Source organism: Myotis brandtii, unplaced genomic scaffold (assembly GCF_000412655.1).
Source record: "Myotis brandtii unplaced genomic scaffold, ASM41265v1 scaffold612, whole genome shotgun sequence".
NCBI classification, from domain to species: Eukaryota; Metazoa; Chordata; class Mammalia; order Chiroptera; family Vespertilionidae; genus Myotis; species Myotis brandtii.
The window spans coordinates 2,160,671-2,178,021 of NW_005370328.1; the positions used below are offsets into that span (position 1 = coordinate 2,160,671).

General features: G+C 44.3%; 1 protein-coding gene across 6 annotated transcripts in view; it reads left to right on the forward strand.

The window, feature by feature from the left end:
• Nucleotides 1-17,351, forward strand: part of ESRRG (estrogen-related receptor gamma) — a 460,216-nt gene that overhangs the window by 335,225 nt on the left and 107,640 nt on the right. For all 6 annotated transcript variants that reach the window (XM_014528049.1, XM_014528050.1, XM_014528051.1 and 3 more), the window contains one exon: nt 8,593-8,709. In XM_014528049.1, coding sequence (XP_014383535.1) covers nt 8,593-8,709 — 117 coding nt within the window. The remainder of the gene's footprint in view (nt 1-8,592; nt 8,710-17,351) is intronic.

Here is a 17,351-nt window from a genome sequence, read left to right on the forward strand (position 1 = left end):
GAGAGATGCCATTCTCTTAAAAGCAACCCTATCCTCTCCCACAGCTGCCCCTGCTCCGTAAGTCTGACAACAGCCAAAGACAATGCCAAGATCCACCCTCACCCTGCTTCTCGGGGCATCACAACTTCCTTTCCAACCATCAGCAATAGCAACGGCGGCAGCCACACAAAGCTCCCTCTCAGCAGATAGGAATTCCATTTTCTATCTCTGTGCCAAGCAACACTCAATTACTTTCAAAAGATTAGAGCCAGGCAGTGTTGCATCATAGTTCAGAGCACGGAACTATGTATTTATTTTTAAATTTTATTTTTTCAATGACAGCGGACATTCCATGTTATTTTGTGTTAGTTTCAGGTGCACAGCACAGTGGTTAGACAATCATATACTTTTTAAAAATATATTTTTATTGATTTCACAGAGGAAGGGAGAGGGTGAGAGATGGAAACATCAATGATGAGAGAGAATCATGGATCAGCTGCCTCCTGCACGCCCCCTACTGGGGATCGAGCCTGCAACCTGGGCATGTGCCCTTGACCAGAATTGAACCTGGGACCCTTCAGTCCGCAGGCTGACACTCTATCCACTGAGCCAAACTGGCTAGGGCGACAATCATGTACTTTGCAAAGTGTTCCTCCTGGTATTTCTAATACCCACCTGGCACCATACATAGTTATTACAGTATTATTGATGATCGTCTCTAGGCTGTACTTTACCAATCCCCATGATCGTTTTGTAACTACAGATTTGTACTACTAATCCCTTCACCTTTACACCCAACCCCCAAGGCCCTCCCCTCTGGCAAGTATCAGTCAAGAGCACAGACTTTGCATCCCGTGTGACTGGGTTCGCGTCCTGGCTCAGGCACTTGCTAACCATGTGATGCTGGGTGAGTTACCTCTTGTCTTGGTGCCTTAATTCTCTCATCTGCAGAATGGGGGTTCAACAATGTGAATGAAGTACATAGACGAATGCCTGGCACTGTTAATGTTTATTCTAGGTATTGATAAGTCAGTTTTAGTGGGTTCATTTAAGGAATATTAGACTGGATGTCAGGGTATTTGCGTTGTAGTCTTTCCTGCAATTAACTAGCCCATATCTTTGTAAAGATGGTCAGGTGTAAGTCAGTACATATTCGTCCATGTGTCTATGTGGCCTGCACGAAACCAAGGGGCGGAACCAACTGGAATGTAGGATCTCCTTGAAGCTTAATATCTTATAAATCTGTGTTGCTTTTTGCCAAATGACACACCATCGGTGGATTGTTTTGAGTTTTATTATGTGTAATTGACTATGCTTAGGGTTTTTTAAAATTAATAATTTGGGGTAGCCCTAGCTGGTTTGGCTCAGTGGATAGAGTGTCAGCCTTCAGACTGAAGGGTCCTGGGTTCGATTCCGGGCAAGCGGGTGTACCTTGGTTGTAGGTTCCATCCCTGGCCCTGCTTGGGATACATGTCGGAGGCAACCAGTCAATGTGTTTCTCTCACATCAATGTTTCTCTCTTCCTCTGTCTCTCCCCATTTCTTCCACTCTCTCTAAAAATCAATGGAAAAATATCCTTGGGTGAGGATTACGCCCCCCACCCCCAAAAAAAGATAGCACTCAACTCGCATGCATATTATAATCCCAGCTATAGATAGTATTTTTTTGTATGTGTGTGTTTTTAATTTATTATTTTTTTTAATTTAAATTCTTTAGTGTTTAAAGTATTACACAAGTCTCCATTTTCCCCCATTGATATCTCCCCAGCTGTTCCCACCCCCCCATGTGTTTTTTGTTTTTAATTACTAGTGGTATGAGCAGAAAGTAGCTAGAAACAAAGCATTAAAAACCAGAAAGAGAAGGAGAGAAGGGGAAGTGATCTCTGTGTGGAAAAACCTTCACTACCATAGACAGGGGGCTTTTGTTCTTTTTTTTTCTGATTTGGGCATTTAAAACAAAAATACTACAGATTATTGCAATGCTCAGTAATTGTATACTCAGGAAATGCCATTATTTTTAAATCACTTACTGTTGGAAAGCAATTGGATAATCCCCACTTGGAATGCCCTGCGGGTCATCGCCACCCCCTTGCTTCTGTTCATAAAATTAAAACAGTTGGGGGAGATATGGGGATGCTTTGAAATGGGTGTTAAAATTGTGATGTCTGCACCTGGGAACAAGGGGGTACCTCCCAGGAACCATAGCAGGCCTATGTGTGAGCCATGGGAGTCGGAGAGGAGACCTGACATATACTTTTATTTTGAGATGCCAGGCTAATTTACATCCCTCAGCCCTTCCACTGCCAAACTGTAAAAGTCCATTAAGTGACTGAAAGAAAGACACAAATTAGCCACCGGCACTCCGGGCTGGAGTTTTGCATCCACCCTGTCATTCCCCCCGCCAGCTAGCTGCGAGGTTCTATTAGGCAGCGAGTGAGAAAATTATACGGCTGCACACTAATTGTACAAAAGAGTCTGCAATGAGGAAGCAGAGCCCAGGACTTTCTGAGAAGTCGCCAGGAGGTATGTGATACCTGGCTCCATCATTCTTATTAGCCGGCTTTAAAACCCACAGCTCCAGGCCTAGCCAGTCTGGCTCAGTGGATAGAGCGTTGGCCTGTGGACTGAAGAGTCCCGGGTTTGATTGTGGTCAAGGGCAGGTACCTTGGTTGCAGGCTCCTTTCTGGCCCGAACCCTGGTCGGGGCACATGCAGGAGGTAACCAATCTATGTGTTTCTCTCACATTGATGTTTCTCTCTGTCTTTCCCTCTCTCTTCTACTCTCTCTAAAATCAGTGGAAAAATATCCTCAGGTGAAGATTAAAAACAAACAAACAAAAAAACCCTACAGCTTCCAGGTTGATTGGCTCCCTCTCAGCACAGCTCACTCCCCCAGCTCCTGACAAAACTGGGAAAATTCCCCTCCTGTCATCAGGCGCTGCCCAGTTCGGTCCCGGGTGCCATCGGACAAATGCGTCCCACATCAGAGCAAGCAGTAATGCAAGACATCTCCGTGTCTGAAATGAGGAGCCGGGGCTGTGAACAGTGACTTCTGCCTCATCCTGAGTGTCCGTCCAGGGTTAGCATTGCAGGAGCCCACAATTGCCCTTGGAAATATTGTCTCATTTTCACTTGCATGAACCGAAGAAAACAGGTGCCCCGTGGAGATCGTGGGTCGTCTGGGAGCCGTGTCTTTGAGCCATTACCAAAATAGATGGGACATTGTTACCCAGGGGCGTGGGGCAGCACTGATTTTTTGGATAAATGCTTTCTTTATTGAGTAGTAAAAGCACCAGGGAAGGTTTTTCAAGGGCAGCAGCTCTGTAGACTCTCAGATGCATCAAAGACTTGGTTGGGTGGGTGATCATAGCCAACAACAAGGAACCGAGCAACTCAATGGGAGGGCTCGGACATGAGAGAGGTTTTCCTCCAGCAAATAAGTTCCTTAGCATGATGCTGCTTTTGTTTTTCTCGAGATGTAAACCAAGGTGTTACTTAGTGAAATCAAGGTTATCGTCCACCTGTGTGAAGACATTTATTGAAACACGACACTTGGCTGAAGGACACCTGGTCTCATCCTAAACAATTTCTATGCATTTAAGCTGAAACTATATGCTTTGGAAAACACTCAGGACCCCACTGTATTTTTTCATCTATTCACAGTGAAATTCTGTTTTCTTTTTAATATATTTTTTATTGATTTCAGAGAGGAAGGGAGAAGGAGAGAGAGGTAGAAACATCAATGATGAGAGAGAATCATTGGTCCTCTGCCTCCTGCATGCCCCACACTGGGGATCGAGCCCACAACCCGAGTATGTGCCCTGTCCGGAAATTGAACTGTGACCTCCAGGTTGATAGGTTGACAGAAGGGAGAAGGAGAGAGAGGTAGAAACATCAATGATGAGAGAGAATCATTGGTCCTCTGCCTCCTGCATGCCCCACACTGGGGATCGAGCCCACAACCCGAGTATGTGCCCTGTCCGGAAATTGAACTGTGACCTCCAGGTTGATAGGTTGACATTCAACCATTGAACGCTCTTGTGGCTATTTGAAGTTTCTGTTGTTTGAAGAAATTTTAAAATCTTTACACAGTTATGCATAAATTTAGCTACTATTGTTGAATCACTCCTAACTATATTCTCCAATGTGGCTGCAATTCTGACAGTACCTAAACAATAAAGTATTATAATTAGATAGAAATTAAATAACTAATTCTCTCTATATTCTATATTTTCATTTTATTTTTATCATATTCATATCAAGATGCATTTTTATTTCCTTTAAAGCCTCTTACATTCTTTTCCTTTTTACCTTTTCCTCCCCAGAAGTTTTTATATTCTATTGTTTTTCATTTCTTGGTAAAATCTCCCTGTTTTGCTCTGCATTTCCATCTTTGCCAAAGCTACTTTTCAGGGTTTTGATAATTAACTCAGTTTTCTTCTACTTTTTCTGATTTGGAGGATGGTTTTTCCTAGTGTCCTTAAAATTGCTTCCTAATAGGATAGCCCACTCACTTGACCTTGTGGACATGACTGTATTACAACACAGTAATTGTTGTTCATCAAAATGACCTTGAGATATCATGAAAATATTAAGTTGTTCTAAGAGTATTACTTTGCTTATGTACTAGCTTTTTATTGGAAGACTAGAGGCCCAGTGCACGATATTTGTGCACTGGTAGGGTCCCTAGAGGCTGTAGGCTGCCAACCTGGGCCTCCCTCCCTTCCCCTGGCCGGCCCTGCTCCCTGGTTGAACTCCCGGATGACCTTCCAGTCAAGGGGGCAATTTGCATACTACACTTTTATCATATAGGATTTCTGTGCTGCCCAAGAAAGGGTCCTTGCCTCCAGGACCTTACCCTCAAATGGGTAATATGCATGGGAAAAGGTGTAACACAATATGGCATGCCTTGCTATAACGCAGGTACCTAAAGAGATATGAGGACCAAGAAATCATTTTCTGCTAGGCTGGGCTGAGCCATTTTCATGAGCGATTTGGCTGGGATTTGAGTTGAACATTGAGACTTGGAAGTAATTTTAAGAAGAAAAGAGGGGCACAGATAGATCATTCTCAGAGGGAAGCCTGCAGGACGCAGCCAAGGAGAATCAATCACAGTGGCTGCATCAGAAAGTTCATGTGAGGTGATAATGGTCATAAACCTGGGAAAGCCCATGAGCGCCCCATCGGCGGGGGCTTCGTTAGCTAGTCTAACATGGTGTATTTAATTAGAGGCCCTAGGAATCTGTGGACTTTTTTTTTTACAAAAGCAGGGTGGTGACTGATCAAAGCAGTCATCGGAAGAGGCATAGGATGGAGGCATGCGGCCTGGATTAGATGGGGACTGGATGGAGGCAACGTGCCCAGCTTGGAGATCGCTGCCATAGTCCAGGTGTGAGCTCACGCAGGCCCCATTTAGGTTCCGGTCGGAAGTCTGCTATTGTGAAGGACGAGGGTATACTTTTCAAAGAGGAAGAGGAACTAGTTTGAAAGGAAAGGTGATTATTGGAGAGTGGGGGTGGGGTGCGGATGTTGGATCATCCCAGTAGAATTTGCCAGCGCTGGGTTGAGAGTGTGGGCCTAGTGCTCACACCTGCATACTGGAGCGTGGGCCAAGTTTGCCTTCGTACTGACTTTCCAGGCATAGGAAAGGGAAGAAATGCTGTTTGGAAAACTTTTTTTTTTAAATTTTCTTTCTCACTAGTCATTGTCTTCCTAAGGAAGCAGGGACCTGGGTTTCTTTTTATTTATTTTATTTTTAAAATATTTTTATTGATTTCAGAGAGGAAGGGAGAGGGAGAGAGACAGAAACATCGATGATGAGAGAGAATCATTGGTCTGCTGCTGGCTGCCTCCTGCACGGCCCTCAGTGGGGATTGAGCCCGTAGCCTGGGCATTTGCCCTGACTGGGAATCGAACCAGCAACCTCCGCCGTGGTCAGCAAACTGCAGCTCGCGAGCCACATGCGGCTCTTTGGCCCCTTGAGTGTGACTCTTCCACAAAATACCACATGCGGGCGCACATACAGTGCGATTGAAACTTCGTGGTCCATGCGCAGAAGTCAGTTTTCGGCCTGGGCGAGTCTATTTTGAAGAAGTACTATTGATATTTGGCTCTGTTGACTAATGAGTTTGCTGACCACTGTCCTAGTGCATGAGTGGAGCTCAACCAACCGAGCCACACTGGCTCTGGGTTTCTTTTCAAATAAGGATAGGGAGGGCCTTGTAGATGGAAGGTTCTGGTAGTAACTCCTAGGAAATTACTAGCAACACTCTCTTGATGTCAAATTTTCGGTGATGGTTAAAGAAACTCTGCAGGGAAAAATGGTTTATCTAAGTTCATATTCTCAATCCCTTTATTCTCAGACATGGCTCAGACAGTCTGGTTGCTTTGACTTGGTTTTCTATGACTATAGCATCAGTAATGTCTTCGAAGAAGGTGATGGGTGTGCTTCTGTGGGTGCAATTAATATTATTCTTATTATTTAACCTCTTATGGTAAAAAGTAGTTGCGTTTATTATTATAAATACCCTGGATTGGAACCCTAATTTAGCCAAACTATTTGGATGGGTTTATCTCAAGCGATAATGCACAACCCCCTTTTTTTAAAGTCATGCACACTGAGCCAATTTTCAGTGGTTATAAGTGGGGAGGTCTTCCTTCCTGTGGAATTAGCGGTAGCTGAGGATTTGAGTCTGTACCATCTTGCAATCCGCTAATGTGATATTTACCGAGGAGGCATCAGTCTGGAGAAAGGTAGTCAATATAAATCAGTGTTGACAAAGTGTGATTAACTCTGAAATATTTCATCAATGCCGCGGTCCCAGGCAGCCTCTATGCTAATTACTAGTCTCTGTGCCTAGTTTCAGGGGACTCGGACAGACCCTGGGCACAGCAGACACAGAGCAGCAAAATTGCAATTATGCTCAGACCGTCTCTGATGACAATTTATGCATTTGGTGTGATGACCTCCCCCTTCCCAAGAGGGCAATAAACAGGATGCATTTTCATTAAGATACTAATGCACTTAATCACCAGGGGAAAGGGTTAGGAAGGAGCGGGAGACCTTCCAGGGCTGTGGGATGGAGCTGATGGGGAGAGAGGCTTTATTCTAAAGGCAGCTCTGGGCAAAGCTGGAGGCAGGCCCGGGGCGCCTCCCACACGCTGTCAGTGCCACTCATTGAAAAAACCAATTCCAGATGAACTTTGGATCTTCTTCCGGCTACATGCCGTGTGGAATGTGTCAGCACTACCACTAAGTGTAAACTCGGATGATAAAAACACAGTTTCACCGCAATGTGTTCTTACCCATAACACTTTCACGGGGCTGGGGAGTTTGTATCTCCTTCTGCAAGTGGTGTAACAAGGGTGATGAGGATGGTGATGATGAAGATGAAGATCACTGTTTACCAATAAGAAGCATTTACCAAGCATTGAGTTGTTTTGTAAGACTGTGGTTCAGGTCACAGCAAGAATCAGGGAACGTCAGGCATGGCTGCCCTCTAGGAGCTTCCTGCAAAGTCCCAAATGAGCCCGCCGATTATTGTCCACAATGAAGTTTATGTCAAAAACGCAATATGCCTGCCTGGCTGATGTGGCTCAGTGGTTGAGTGTCAGCCCAGGACAGTGATGGCGAACCTTTTGAGCTCGGCGTGTCAGCATTTTGAAAAACCCTAACTTAACTCTTGTGCCGTGTCACATATAGAAATTTTTTGATATTTGCAACCATAGTAAAACAAAGATTTATATTTTTGATATTTATTTTATATATTTAAATGCCATTTAACAAAGAAAAATCAACCAAAAAAATGAGTTCGTGTGTCACCTCTGACACACGTGTCATAGGTTTGCCATCACTGGCCCAGGAAGTAAGAGGTTGCCAATTCCATTCCTGGTCAGGACACATACCTGGGTTGTGGTTCCATCCCCTATAGGGAGTGTGCAGGAGGCACCCGATCAATGCTGTTTCTCATTGATGTTTCTATCTCTCTCCCTCTCCCTTCCATTCTGTCTAAATATCAATAAAACATATTGAAAAAAAAAGACAATATGCCTGATGCATCCCAGCATTAGTCACCCAAAGAAACCCAGACCTAGCTAAAGACCATAGATGCATGCCCCACGGACACCAATAGTTTGGTGAAGGCCTAGGAAGGTGGAGAAAGGGATGGATGGATGGAGGTGGGCAAAGGGTGGGGAAGAGGGGACAACTGCAATGATGTCAGCATTACATTTTTTAATAAAAAAAGAGAAATCCAGGCTTGACGATACAAGAAGATAGTTGTGATGCTTGAGGTTTCATAGAAATAATTTGCTTCAAAATGTCTTTGGATCCTGAGATCCCGGAAGACTGGGTCTTGGCCCAGGTGAGTAAGCATCAAGTGAAAGACTCATTCTTAAGAGGAATTTTTGAAGAGCTTCACCAGATAGCTTCTCGGTGCTCAATGTGTCTTCAGTGGTTGTCACAGAGCATCCAGCCTCGTGACACTTGTCACATCCTCGTGCCTATTATTTAATTTTGCGGGAAGGGGACAGGAGTCAGCCCCTGCCTGGGGATGCTCACATTTCCTGGGTCTTGCCCATCTGACAGATTGTTTCCTCCCGACCCTGTGTTTCAGGTAACATAGAATACAGCTGTCCTGCTACGAACGAATGTGAAATCACGAAGCGCCGGCGTAAATCCTGCCAAGCTTGCCGCTTCATGAAGTGCTTGAAAGTGGGCATGCTGAAGGAAGGTAAGGCCCCTGGGCGGCAGCCCTGCGCTTCAGGCTGGGAATGGGAGGTGGGGGGGGGGCGGCACAAGGAACTGTCACAATGTGAGAGAAACCAGGAAAAGATATGGGGGTCATGGTAAGTGCCCCGAATCTCAGGGCGGAGCGCCTCTTCTTTATCTGACCTCTCTGATACCTCGTGGCTAGCTGCTGACATCGACAGGAAGGGACAAGGTAGGACATACCTGTTGTTTGGCTCAACCCACCAGGTAGGTTTGGGCAATTCTGGTTTTCTTCATCCTTACAATTTCCAGAAGGCGGAAGATGGAGAGCAACCAGGAAGCGACTGTTACTGTCTTTCTGCATTTCTTCTCTATATCAGGTTCGCAGAGAGATTTTTCCCATCTTTATTGAGCTAGGATTGACAGAGTGTATATTTAATATGCCCAAGTTGCTGTTTTGATATACATGTATTTTGTAAAATAATTGCTATCATGTAGCTAATTAACATATCCATCACTTCATGTAGCTACCATGTTCTTCTTGCTTAATTAATCTTAGATTTAAAGCACGGTTATTGTCTTCTTATCTTTTGGATTGATTTTCTATTATGAAGAACTTGCAGTCATGACATTAACATTGTTGCTCTCAGTTGGAGAGAATAGCAACAAACACAAGCTAATAACCGTGGGTATGTACTCTGTGCTGAACACACTGACTAAGCTCACACAGCCGGGAACTGGAAGCAAATTGTCAGATTCTTGAATTTGCTCAACTCCCACCCATATCAAAGGTCCTGAAATATTTGTGTATATCAGCATATCTGTGAAACTAACATTCTCGCTCAGAGAAAATTTGTGTGTGTGTGTGTTTTTAAATTTGAAAACCCTAGATTTAGCTGTGTGTGTGGGTTTTTTTTTTTTTAATGTATCTTTGTGCACAGGGGTGCCTTTATGAATGCGCATGTTACATACCGCCTTTGAGTTATACTATCTCCTTCTCTTCAGAAAATTTGCCAGAATTTAAACTAAATATGATAACTTTATAAAGGAACAAAATGAAAGCGTGGTCATTGACATTTGAGAGAAAATGAGGTAAAGTAAATATTTAAATGTACAGCTTCTGCGAAGTCAGAGACTCTGCCTCCTTAGGGTTGGCTCTGTGAGTTTGTCTGTTGTGTTGTTACTGGCGATCACTGGCTTTTTAACCTCCCCGTTTAAAGATCCACGTGTGTTCCCCAAGAACGAACCGGGGCTTCACTCGGCGTGGCATTGCCCACCTCATCACTTTTCCTGGTTTGTTCTTATTCCACGAGTTTTACGGGAGCAGTGTGATAGGACAATGAGTAGATCAGATCATTTGGGGGTGGGGGTATGGAATTCACACCGTGTTTCTCTGTGGCTTGTCCACTGAGAACGAACTCCTTCCTTGATAGGAACAGAAAAAAGCTTAATGAAGAGTCAGGAGCTGAGAAGTCATTGTTTTCAAAGAGCAAGTCCATTTTTGAAAGTGTTCTGAAAGTAATAACATGAATTAACAACTTTTGAGTTGATGTATCCTAGATATTGATTTTATTTTCAAAATCTGGAGCATACAGGAATACACCTCCATTTCCAGTTGGATAGAAATGTTCTGATCAGTTTGATTTTACTGCTGCAATTTACACGACTGTGTGTCCTTCCAGGTATGAGAAGGATAGAAAACAATATTTTGCCCCGAATACTTTTACCCTCTTGTGGTTCTTAAGCAGGAGCCATCTTGAAAGGTGCTTAGAGCGACTCAAGAGCTGTGAATTGTGTCTAATTAAATGTTGGTGAAAGGCAATGGGTGTGGTGCTTATGTAATATTCATGCCTCCTCAGATCGAGCCTGTAGAGGGTCTCTCTTCAAGGAAATGGCTGCTGTGGCTGATCTACTCATGTAATAATTCATTTTCCTCTACCCCCTTATGCCTACTTTGATGGGCAAATACCAGTTCTCTAAGGCCCTTCCCCCAAAGAGAGAGGATGGAATGGTTATGAGCAAATACGGAACGCTCTTTTATTTTTGTACTTGAAAACAAAATGCAGTGACAAACGGCATATAAATGCACAATTCTGCATGGCCATCGCCTTGGCTGCAGACCGGCCCTCTCCGCCTGGGAGAATGATCCCCTCTTAAGTGTGTCTTTATGGATGGAGAGGGAGTTGAGTCCCAGGCAGTGTGTCAGGGATCAGGATGTAGTAAATCTATTCAAATGTAAACCTGTTCAATTCAATTACCAGCCCCTAATAAAATTTGCTGCTACAACCCCCGTGTTGACCACGGCGGTCCACGCAGGCTGGTGGCTCAGCGGGTCTGGAAATTGACAGACACAATCTATTTAAACAAAAAACAACATTAGTTCTCAAATCTGAAATGAAATCAGGTTTCCACAGCTCTGATGGGGACCTTCTTTCCTTTAACAGGTATTTTCTTTAGTCAACTAGCCAAATGCATCTTAGATAATGCCTTCCTGAGGGAAATGAAGTTTCTTTCCAAAGGGCGATTTATAGAAAAATGAGACTTTCACTCTTTAAAAATAATAATTCTTTATTGATCGCCATTTCCTTTTTTTGTTAATCCTCACATTATTAACAAAATAATATTTTTGTTAATAATGTGAGGATATTTTTCCATTGATTTTTAGAGAGAGGGAAAGACAGAAAGAAACATCGATGTGAGAGAAACACATGGACTGGTTGCTTCCTGCAGGAGCCGGGGCCACGGCCCAGGCCGGGGAGGAGTCTGCAACCGAGGTACATGCCCTTGACTGGAATCGAACCCGGGACCCTTCACTCCTCAGGCTAAAGCTCTATCCACTGAGCAAAACCAGCTAGGGTTTGATCACAATTTCTGCTAAAGACCTGGGTTGCAAAAGGGGAGTGATAGCTCAGTGAGTGACCAATTCCAGTTATGTTATATTGCATATAATCAAATTCCTACCAGACATGCCTTCTCATGAGCCAGCACCAGAATAGTATCTGAATGAATGACATTCGATTTTAAAGTTAGAATTTTTGAATGAAAAAAACTGTTACTAGTTGAAGCCATGAAACAGATGTGTGGAGAAACAACAAAAAACCGCAATATAACAAAACTCCAAGAAGTACACTTAAAAAATGATAGTTTCTGCAAATCTGAGTGGTTACACCATTCCACATCCTGAAGAATTCTCCTTTTTTTTTGGTCTCGGGCTCTACTTTGCTGGTAAGCCTCAGGAATGATGGGCCTGCATGATGTTTACGGCATCATCCCATACTGTATGTCAGAGAAAACCCATCTGTTACAAGATATCTGGTCTCCACATTCGCCTTTCATTTTTTGCAGGTATTGTGTATTTGAAGGGGGAAAACAAGACCTCCTCAAGGTGCACCCATAAATCTGGCCAAGATTTATTTTTATTTTGATCCTTCTCCTTGGGTACTTAAAGATGACTGCAGGGCCTACGCGTTCAGTTTTCTCTCTGTCGGTGGCAAAGAGAGACATTTTATGAAAGCAGTAATTATTTTGCTTAGGTACAGAATTCACTGATCAAAGGATGAAGGGTGTTTTGCTGTTTATTGCTGTGATGGGTTTCACCTTGGCAACTCAATTATTAATTTTTATTTTTTGGACTCTCGCAAATGAGAGCAAGACACCCACCTTTATGCACAGTATGGTATGCCTGCATATCGAAGTGGGGAGGACCAGTTTAGCTATGTCATGGGATAAAATGGGCTTTTATACTTTGCCTTAAGAAAAGGGAGGGGTTCCTTAACCTTTCTTTGTTATATTTATTTTATTTTATTTTATTTTTGGTAATCCTTACCCTAAGATATTTTTCCATTGATTATTTTTAGAGAGAGTGGATAGGAGGGCAAGGGACAGAGAGAAACATCAATGTGAGAGGGAGAAACATCAATTGGTTGCCTCCCGCATGGGCCCTGGGGATTGCCTGCAACTGAGGTATGTGCCCTTGACCGGAATCAAATTCGGGACCCTTCAGTCCTCAGGCCATTGCTCTATCCACTGAGCCAAACCAGCTAGGGTTCAACCTTTCTAATCTTTAGTGTCATCATCAGTAAAATGATGGTAGCAATAATAGTGTTTGCCAATAAAGTGTTGTGTCTAGTAAGATACTATAGGTTAAGTGCTTGTCGCCCAGTGTGGCTCAGGTTAAGGATCAGATCAACATCAGCTGTTGTTGCTGGACACAGTCAGGGTCAAGTTTTAGACTCAAGTCCTGGCAAAATATTTCTGGATTTTACGATGCTACCAAAAGGATATGCACTGAGTAGGAATTGTGCTTCGGATTTTGAATGTTGATTTTTTTCCCAGGCGAGCAATGGGCAGTAGGATGCTTTCTTGTGATGCTGGGCAGTGGCCCTGAGCTCAGCTCCTGGTCAGCCCCGTGATCACAAGGGTCAACCAGGACACCCTGCAGTATAGCCAGTGTGTTAGGTGATTCTGCCCCACGGGGGGCTGATGGGAGTGTTCTGAGCACATGTCAGGTGGGCTAGGCCAGCTCCGATGTTCAGATTGTTACTTTCAAGTTCACGTGGGTTTATCAGAAGGCAGCCACATCCTACCTGGAAGAGCATCCTTAGTGCATGAGATAGCACGGCTTTATTCATGTCGCTGCCATGACATCTCCCCAATCAGTTGTCTCGAACCCCCAAGACATAAAGAAAAAATGATCCCAGAACTGTTTTTGCTGCCTTCACAGCTTGCGTCTTGATTTATATACGGCAGTGGGACTCCCAGTCCTCTGGGTTCACCCTTATCAGCAGGCCAGCAAAGAGCAACTTCCCGGTCTAATTGCCCTTCTGTTTATAGCTTCCATTTTAATAAAATGTTCATGTAAAGGGTGTAGCATTTTCCAGGTAGGTTCTCTTTAAAAAGAAAAAAAAATTAAGTGACTCCAGTCACTTAGTAGCAAGCAGCTGTGTTTTTGCTTACTTAAAGAACCTGCTTAGCAAATGCATCCGAACAAAATCTCTTTTGTACGAACTCCCAAAGAAGACATTGCCAAGGTGAATTTTTTTCTCTCCCCCTGAAGTCTAATATCATTATGTTGCCAAGTCGAAAACAGAAATTATCGGTAGGGAAATTCGGGTTCTCACCGCCTTCAAAAAGCAGAACAAAGAGAAGGAGGAAGCTTTAATGGTATTCAAGGGAAATATTTCTGTGTTAGATGACAGGTAATAGAACCGCGTTGACCTCCCTGGTATTTCTTGCACTCTCTGTTGTAATATTATCCTAAGAAGCTCCCTCATTAATGCAGAGTGTTAGACAAAACTCCCAAGTTATCAGATCAGCAGCAGCAAAGAGCACCTTTTTTTGAGCTGTCTTGACACTGAGCCGTTGGGGAGTATGTTTAAGGTGCCACCGAAAAAGTTATTTCAAGTAGATACACCAGTCGGTGATTTTGTTGTTGTTGTTCATGCTTTGTTTGTTAAAATATATTTTTATTGATTCCAGAGAGGAAGGGAAAGAAAGAGAGAGATGGAAACATCAATGATGAGAATCACTGATCGGCTTCCTCCTGCACACCCCCTACATCGGGGATTGAGCCTGCAACCCGGGCATGTGCCCTGACCAGGAATCAAACCTTGACCTTCTGGTTCATAGATTAACACTCAACAGCTGAGCCAGGCCGGCCAAGCTGTTTATGCTTTGTTGATATGAAATGTCTCGAAATGAAGAGCAAAGATTTTGCAGGTAAAAGTCATAACCTATTTTTGAGAGCTTCATATCTTCATATGCATTAGGCTGTGTAGTGTGCGCTTTGGTTGGGTTTTTATTTTTTTTTCTAAGCCTTGCAATGACCCCTGGAGCAGGCATTTCCCCACTGCACAGAGGGGATGGAAGTGAGAGATTACTACTTGCAGCCAGTCGATGTTTCTCTCTCATCATTGATGCTTCTATCTCTCTATTCCTCTTTCTCTAAAATCAATAAAAACTTTGAATAAAGTGCCTTCAGAACCATACTCCTTATAAGTTTTGCCTCTGACTCTGTACCTCAGTTATTTTGAGGCTAGGCCCGTGGTCGGCAAACCGCGGCTCTCGAACCACATGCGGCTCTTTGGCCCCTTCAGTGTGGCTCATGCGCAGAAGTCGATATTTTGTGGAAGAGCCACACTCAAGGGGCCGAAGAGCCGCATGTGGCTCAAAAGCCGCGGTTTGCCGACCACTGGGCTAGGCCATCAGGTACCACTGGGGGATGACAGTCTTACCGGTTTTACAAATGGGGAAAATCAAAGCACTAATATTTTAAAGACTGGTCCATGCTTCTGCATCTGATCCATGTGGGTCTTCGGCCATCGCATGATCCCTGTGCGCGTCTGGTTCTCTGAAGCAATTGTGCAGGCACATATTCTCCAAAACCAGCAATCCCATTAGAAATGAAGTGGGTTTTCTCATGTGAACTCACCAAAGAGAGCACCACAGATTATTGGAGCTGAATACATCTCCCCTCGCTGCATGTGTGCGAGAGAGGACAGCAAGGTGGCAATTATGAGAAGCTGTTCTTCCAGCCCCTTCCCCCTGCTTTCCCTGGAACACTATTAAAAGTTAATCATTTATGTCATTGTCCCCATGTGTCGTTTCCATTTGTGAACTTGAAATAGGGAGCTGGCACTTATCTAGTTCGCTACACATTTTTATTCCTTTTGGATTAGAAAGTCCCCAATGGATTTCGCCCCCAGGATGGGGAAAACCTGCCTCACCATTTGCTCATGCACTGAGAGTCCCATGACACCCCGGTGAGTGATGGGGGGAGGGGCTCCCCAGCCACAGAGGACTCGGATGTGGAATTTTCCCCACCGGCCTCCAGATAACAGATTTTTGCTCCTTTTCACCCACGCACACGTATATCAGTGTGGCCTTGATGAGGATATTGTGCTTACATTTAATGTGAGGGAATCCTGGTAGACATGTGAATAAGGCTCATTGAATGCAGTGCTTCGTGATTGTATTTCATGTGGGCACCATTCCTAATTGTTTAGTTACCCTTTGTGTTAAGACGGCTCCCTCCTCGTTTTGACTGGTGTCTTAGATGGCTTTGCTCATTCCTAAGTCGCCCCCAAAATGAAAGCTGAAATCAAGCCCTGGTCATTTTTGAAGAGGCCGTTCTGTACTTTTGTGTCTCTCTCGCTTAGTAGGTTATGGAGCCACCAACCAGCTTCCCCGAGGCAAGCTGTCTGCAAAGGAACAAGCCAGCTGGCTTGGCCAAGGTTGATCAATGATGGGAGGCAGGCTGGGTTCCAGGTCCACAAAATCTACTCAGTGGAGAGTAGGTCAGCGGCTTCCCCAAAGCCAATTAGCTGGCAGAAGTCGGCGTGCCCAGTGCTCGCCAAATTCCCCGGGCCTGCTGGCTCTGGTGGGGAGTCCATCCTTGGGCTTCCTGGCGAACCGGCCTTCAGTGAATGGCAGATTGTGCTGTGTGAGAGCCAGTGTGGCTCTGTGGCCACTGGAGCAAATCTCAGGGACCTGCCACGCCCACTCAGCCGTGGTACCCAGGTGGACTGCACAGCCCAGGTACAACGGCAGGGATGGAGGGAAGCTCGGGTGCGATGACTTTCAGCCCATTTTCCACATCACAGATTTGTTTTTACCTGACATCACTGAGCCACACCATTGAAAGCACAGCGTGGAGATGTTTTGGGGAAGCCAAACATTAGAGACCTTTGCCAGGGGGTGGTGGGATCTGTGCTATTGTAAAGCTCCAGTTGTAACAAGCTCTTATTTTATAGGTGACTGTAGTGAGCAAAGGAGGACCCAGGGCAAAACCCAAATGGGGGGTTTCTTAGCAGTGGCTCCTTGGTTAACCTGTCTGTCCAAGGATTAAGCAAATCCAGGATCAGAATCCCTTCCCTGTTTTCTTCAACTATTCATTTTCAACTATGACGTCTTTTCTACAGTTGCCGTGTAATCATAATAACATTAGGATGTCTGAATTATCTTACTTGAGTGTTTAGGTATATTGGGGATGTGGGGAATTTACCGAGTAGCATATATAACAATGAGATCATGCACATCTCCTGGTTGAACTCAGAATGTGTGTGTGCCTAGATCTGTACTAATTTCCAGCTTGGGTTCAAGCCTTGGGAAGTTTAGTCCATTTTCCCTGGCCAGCCTCTCAGATCTCAGCTCCCGTATCTTCCTGGAAGCCACCTGAGCCTCAGCTAGTGGCTTCTCCCTGGACTGTCCAATTGATGTCCCCCAACAAAACGTCTCCCTCACACATCAGTTTTATGGGGCCACACACCTTCCTCTTCCTCCCATTCCCCTTCTCCCCTTAAAAAAAAAACACAAAAAAAATTTTTTTGTTCTAAAATTTCTTCTAAAAGCAAAGTTGCTTCCCAACTGTACCCAAGTGGCCACTTGGTGATTCCCAAGCTCGCAACCACCAAAATTACCCCTCCCTGCTCCCCTCCGAGGCACTCACCTCTCTGCTCTCCCCGACATTCATCTCCAGGACTGTAATTCTCCTCAGTGTCAACATTATCATCATCATTAGAATATGTGAAGCCAATTAAATGGCAATTACTCTGACCTTAGCCAGTTTTAGGTTATTATCAATTCCTGCATAATTTGGAAATATTGGGAAGGAAAGTGGATTCTTGCCTCCGGGTCTAACCTATGTAAATATTTCTATGTATTGTT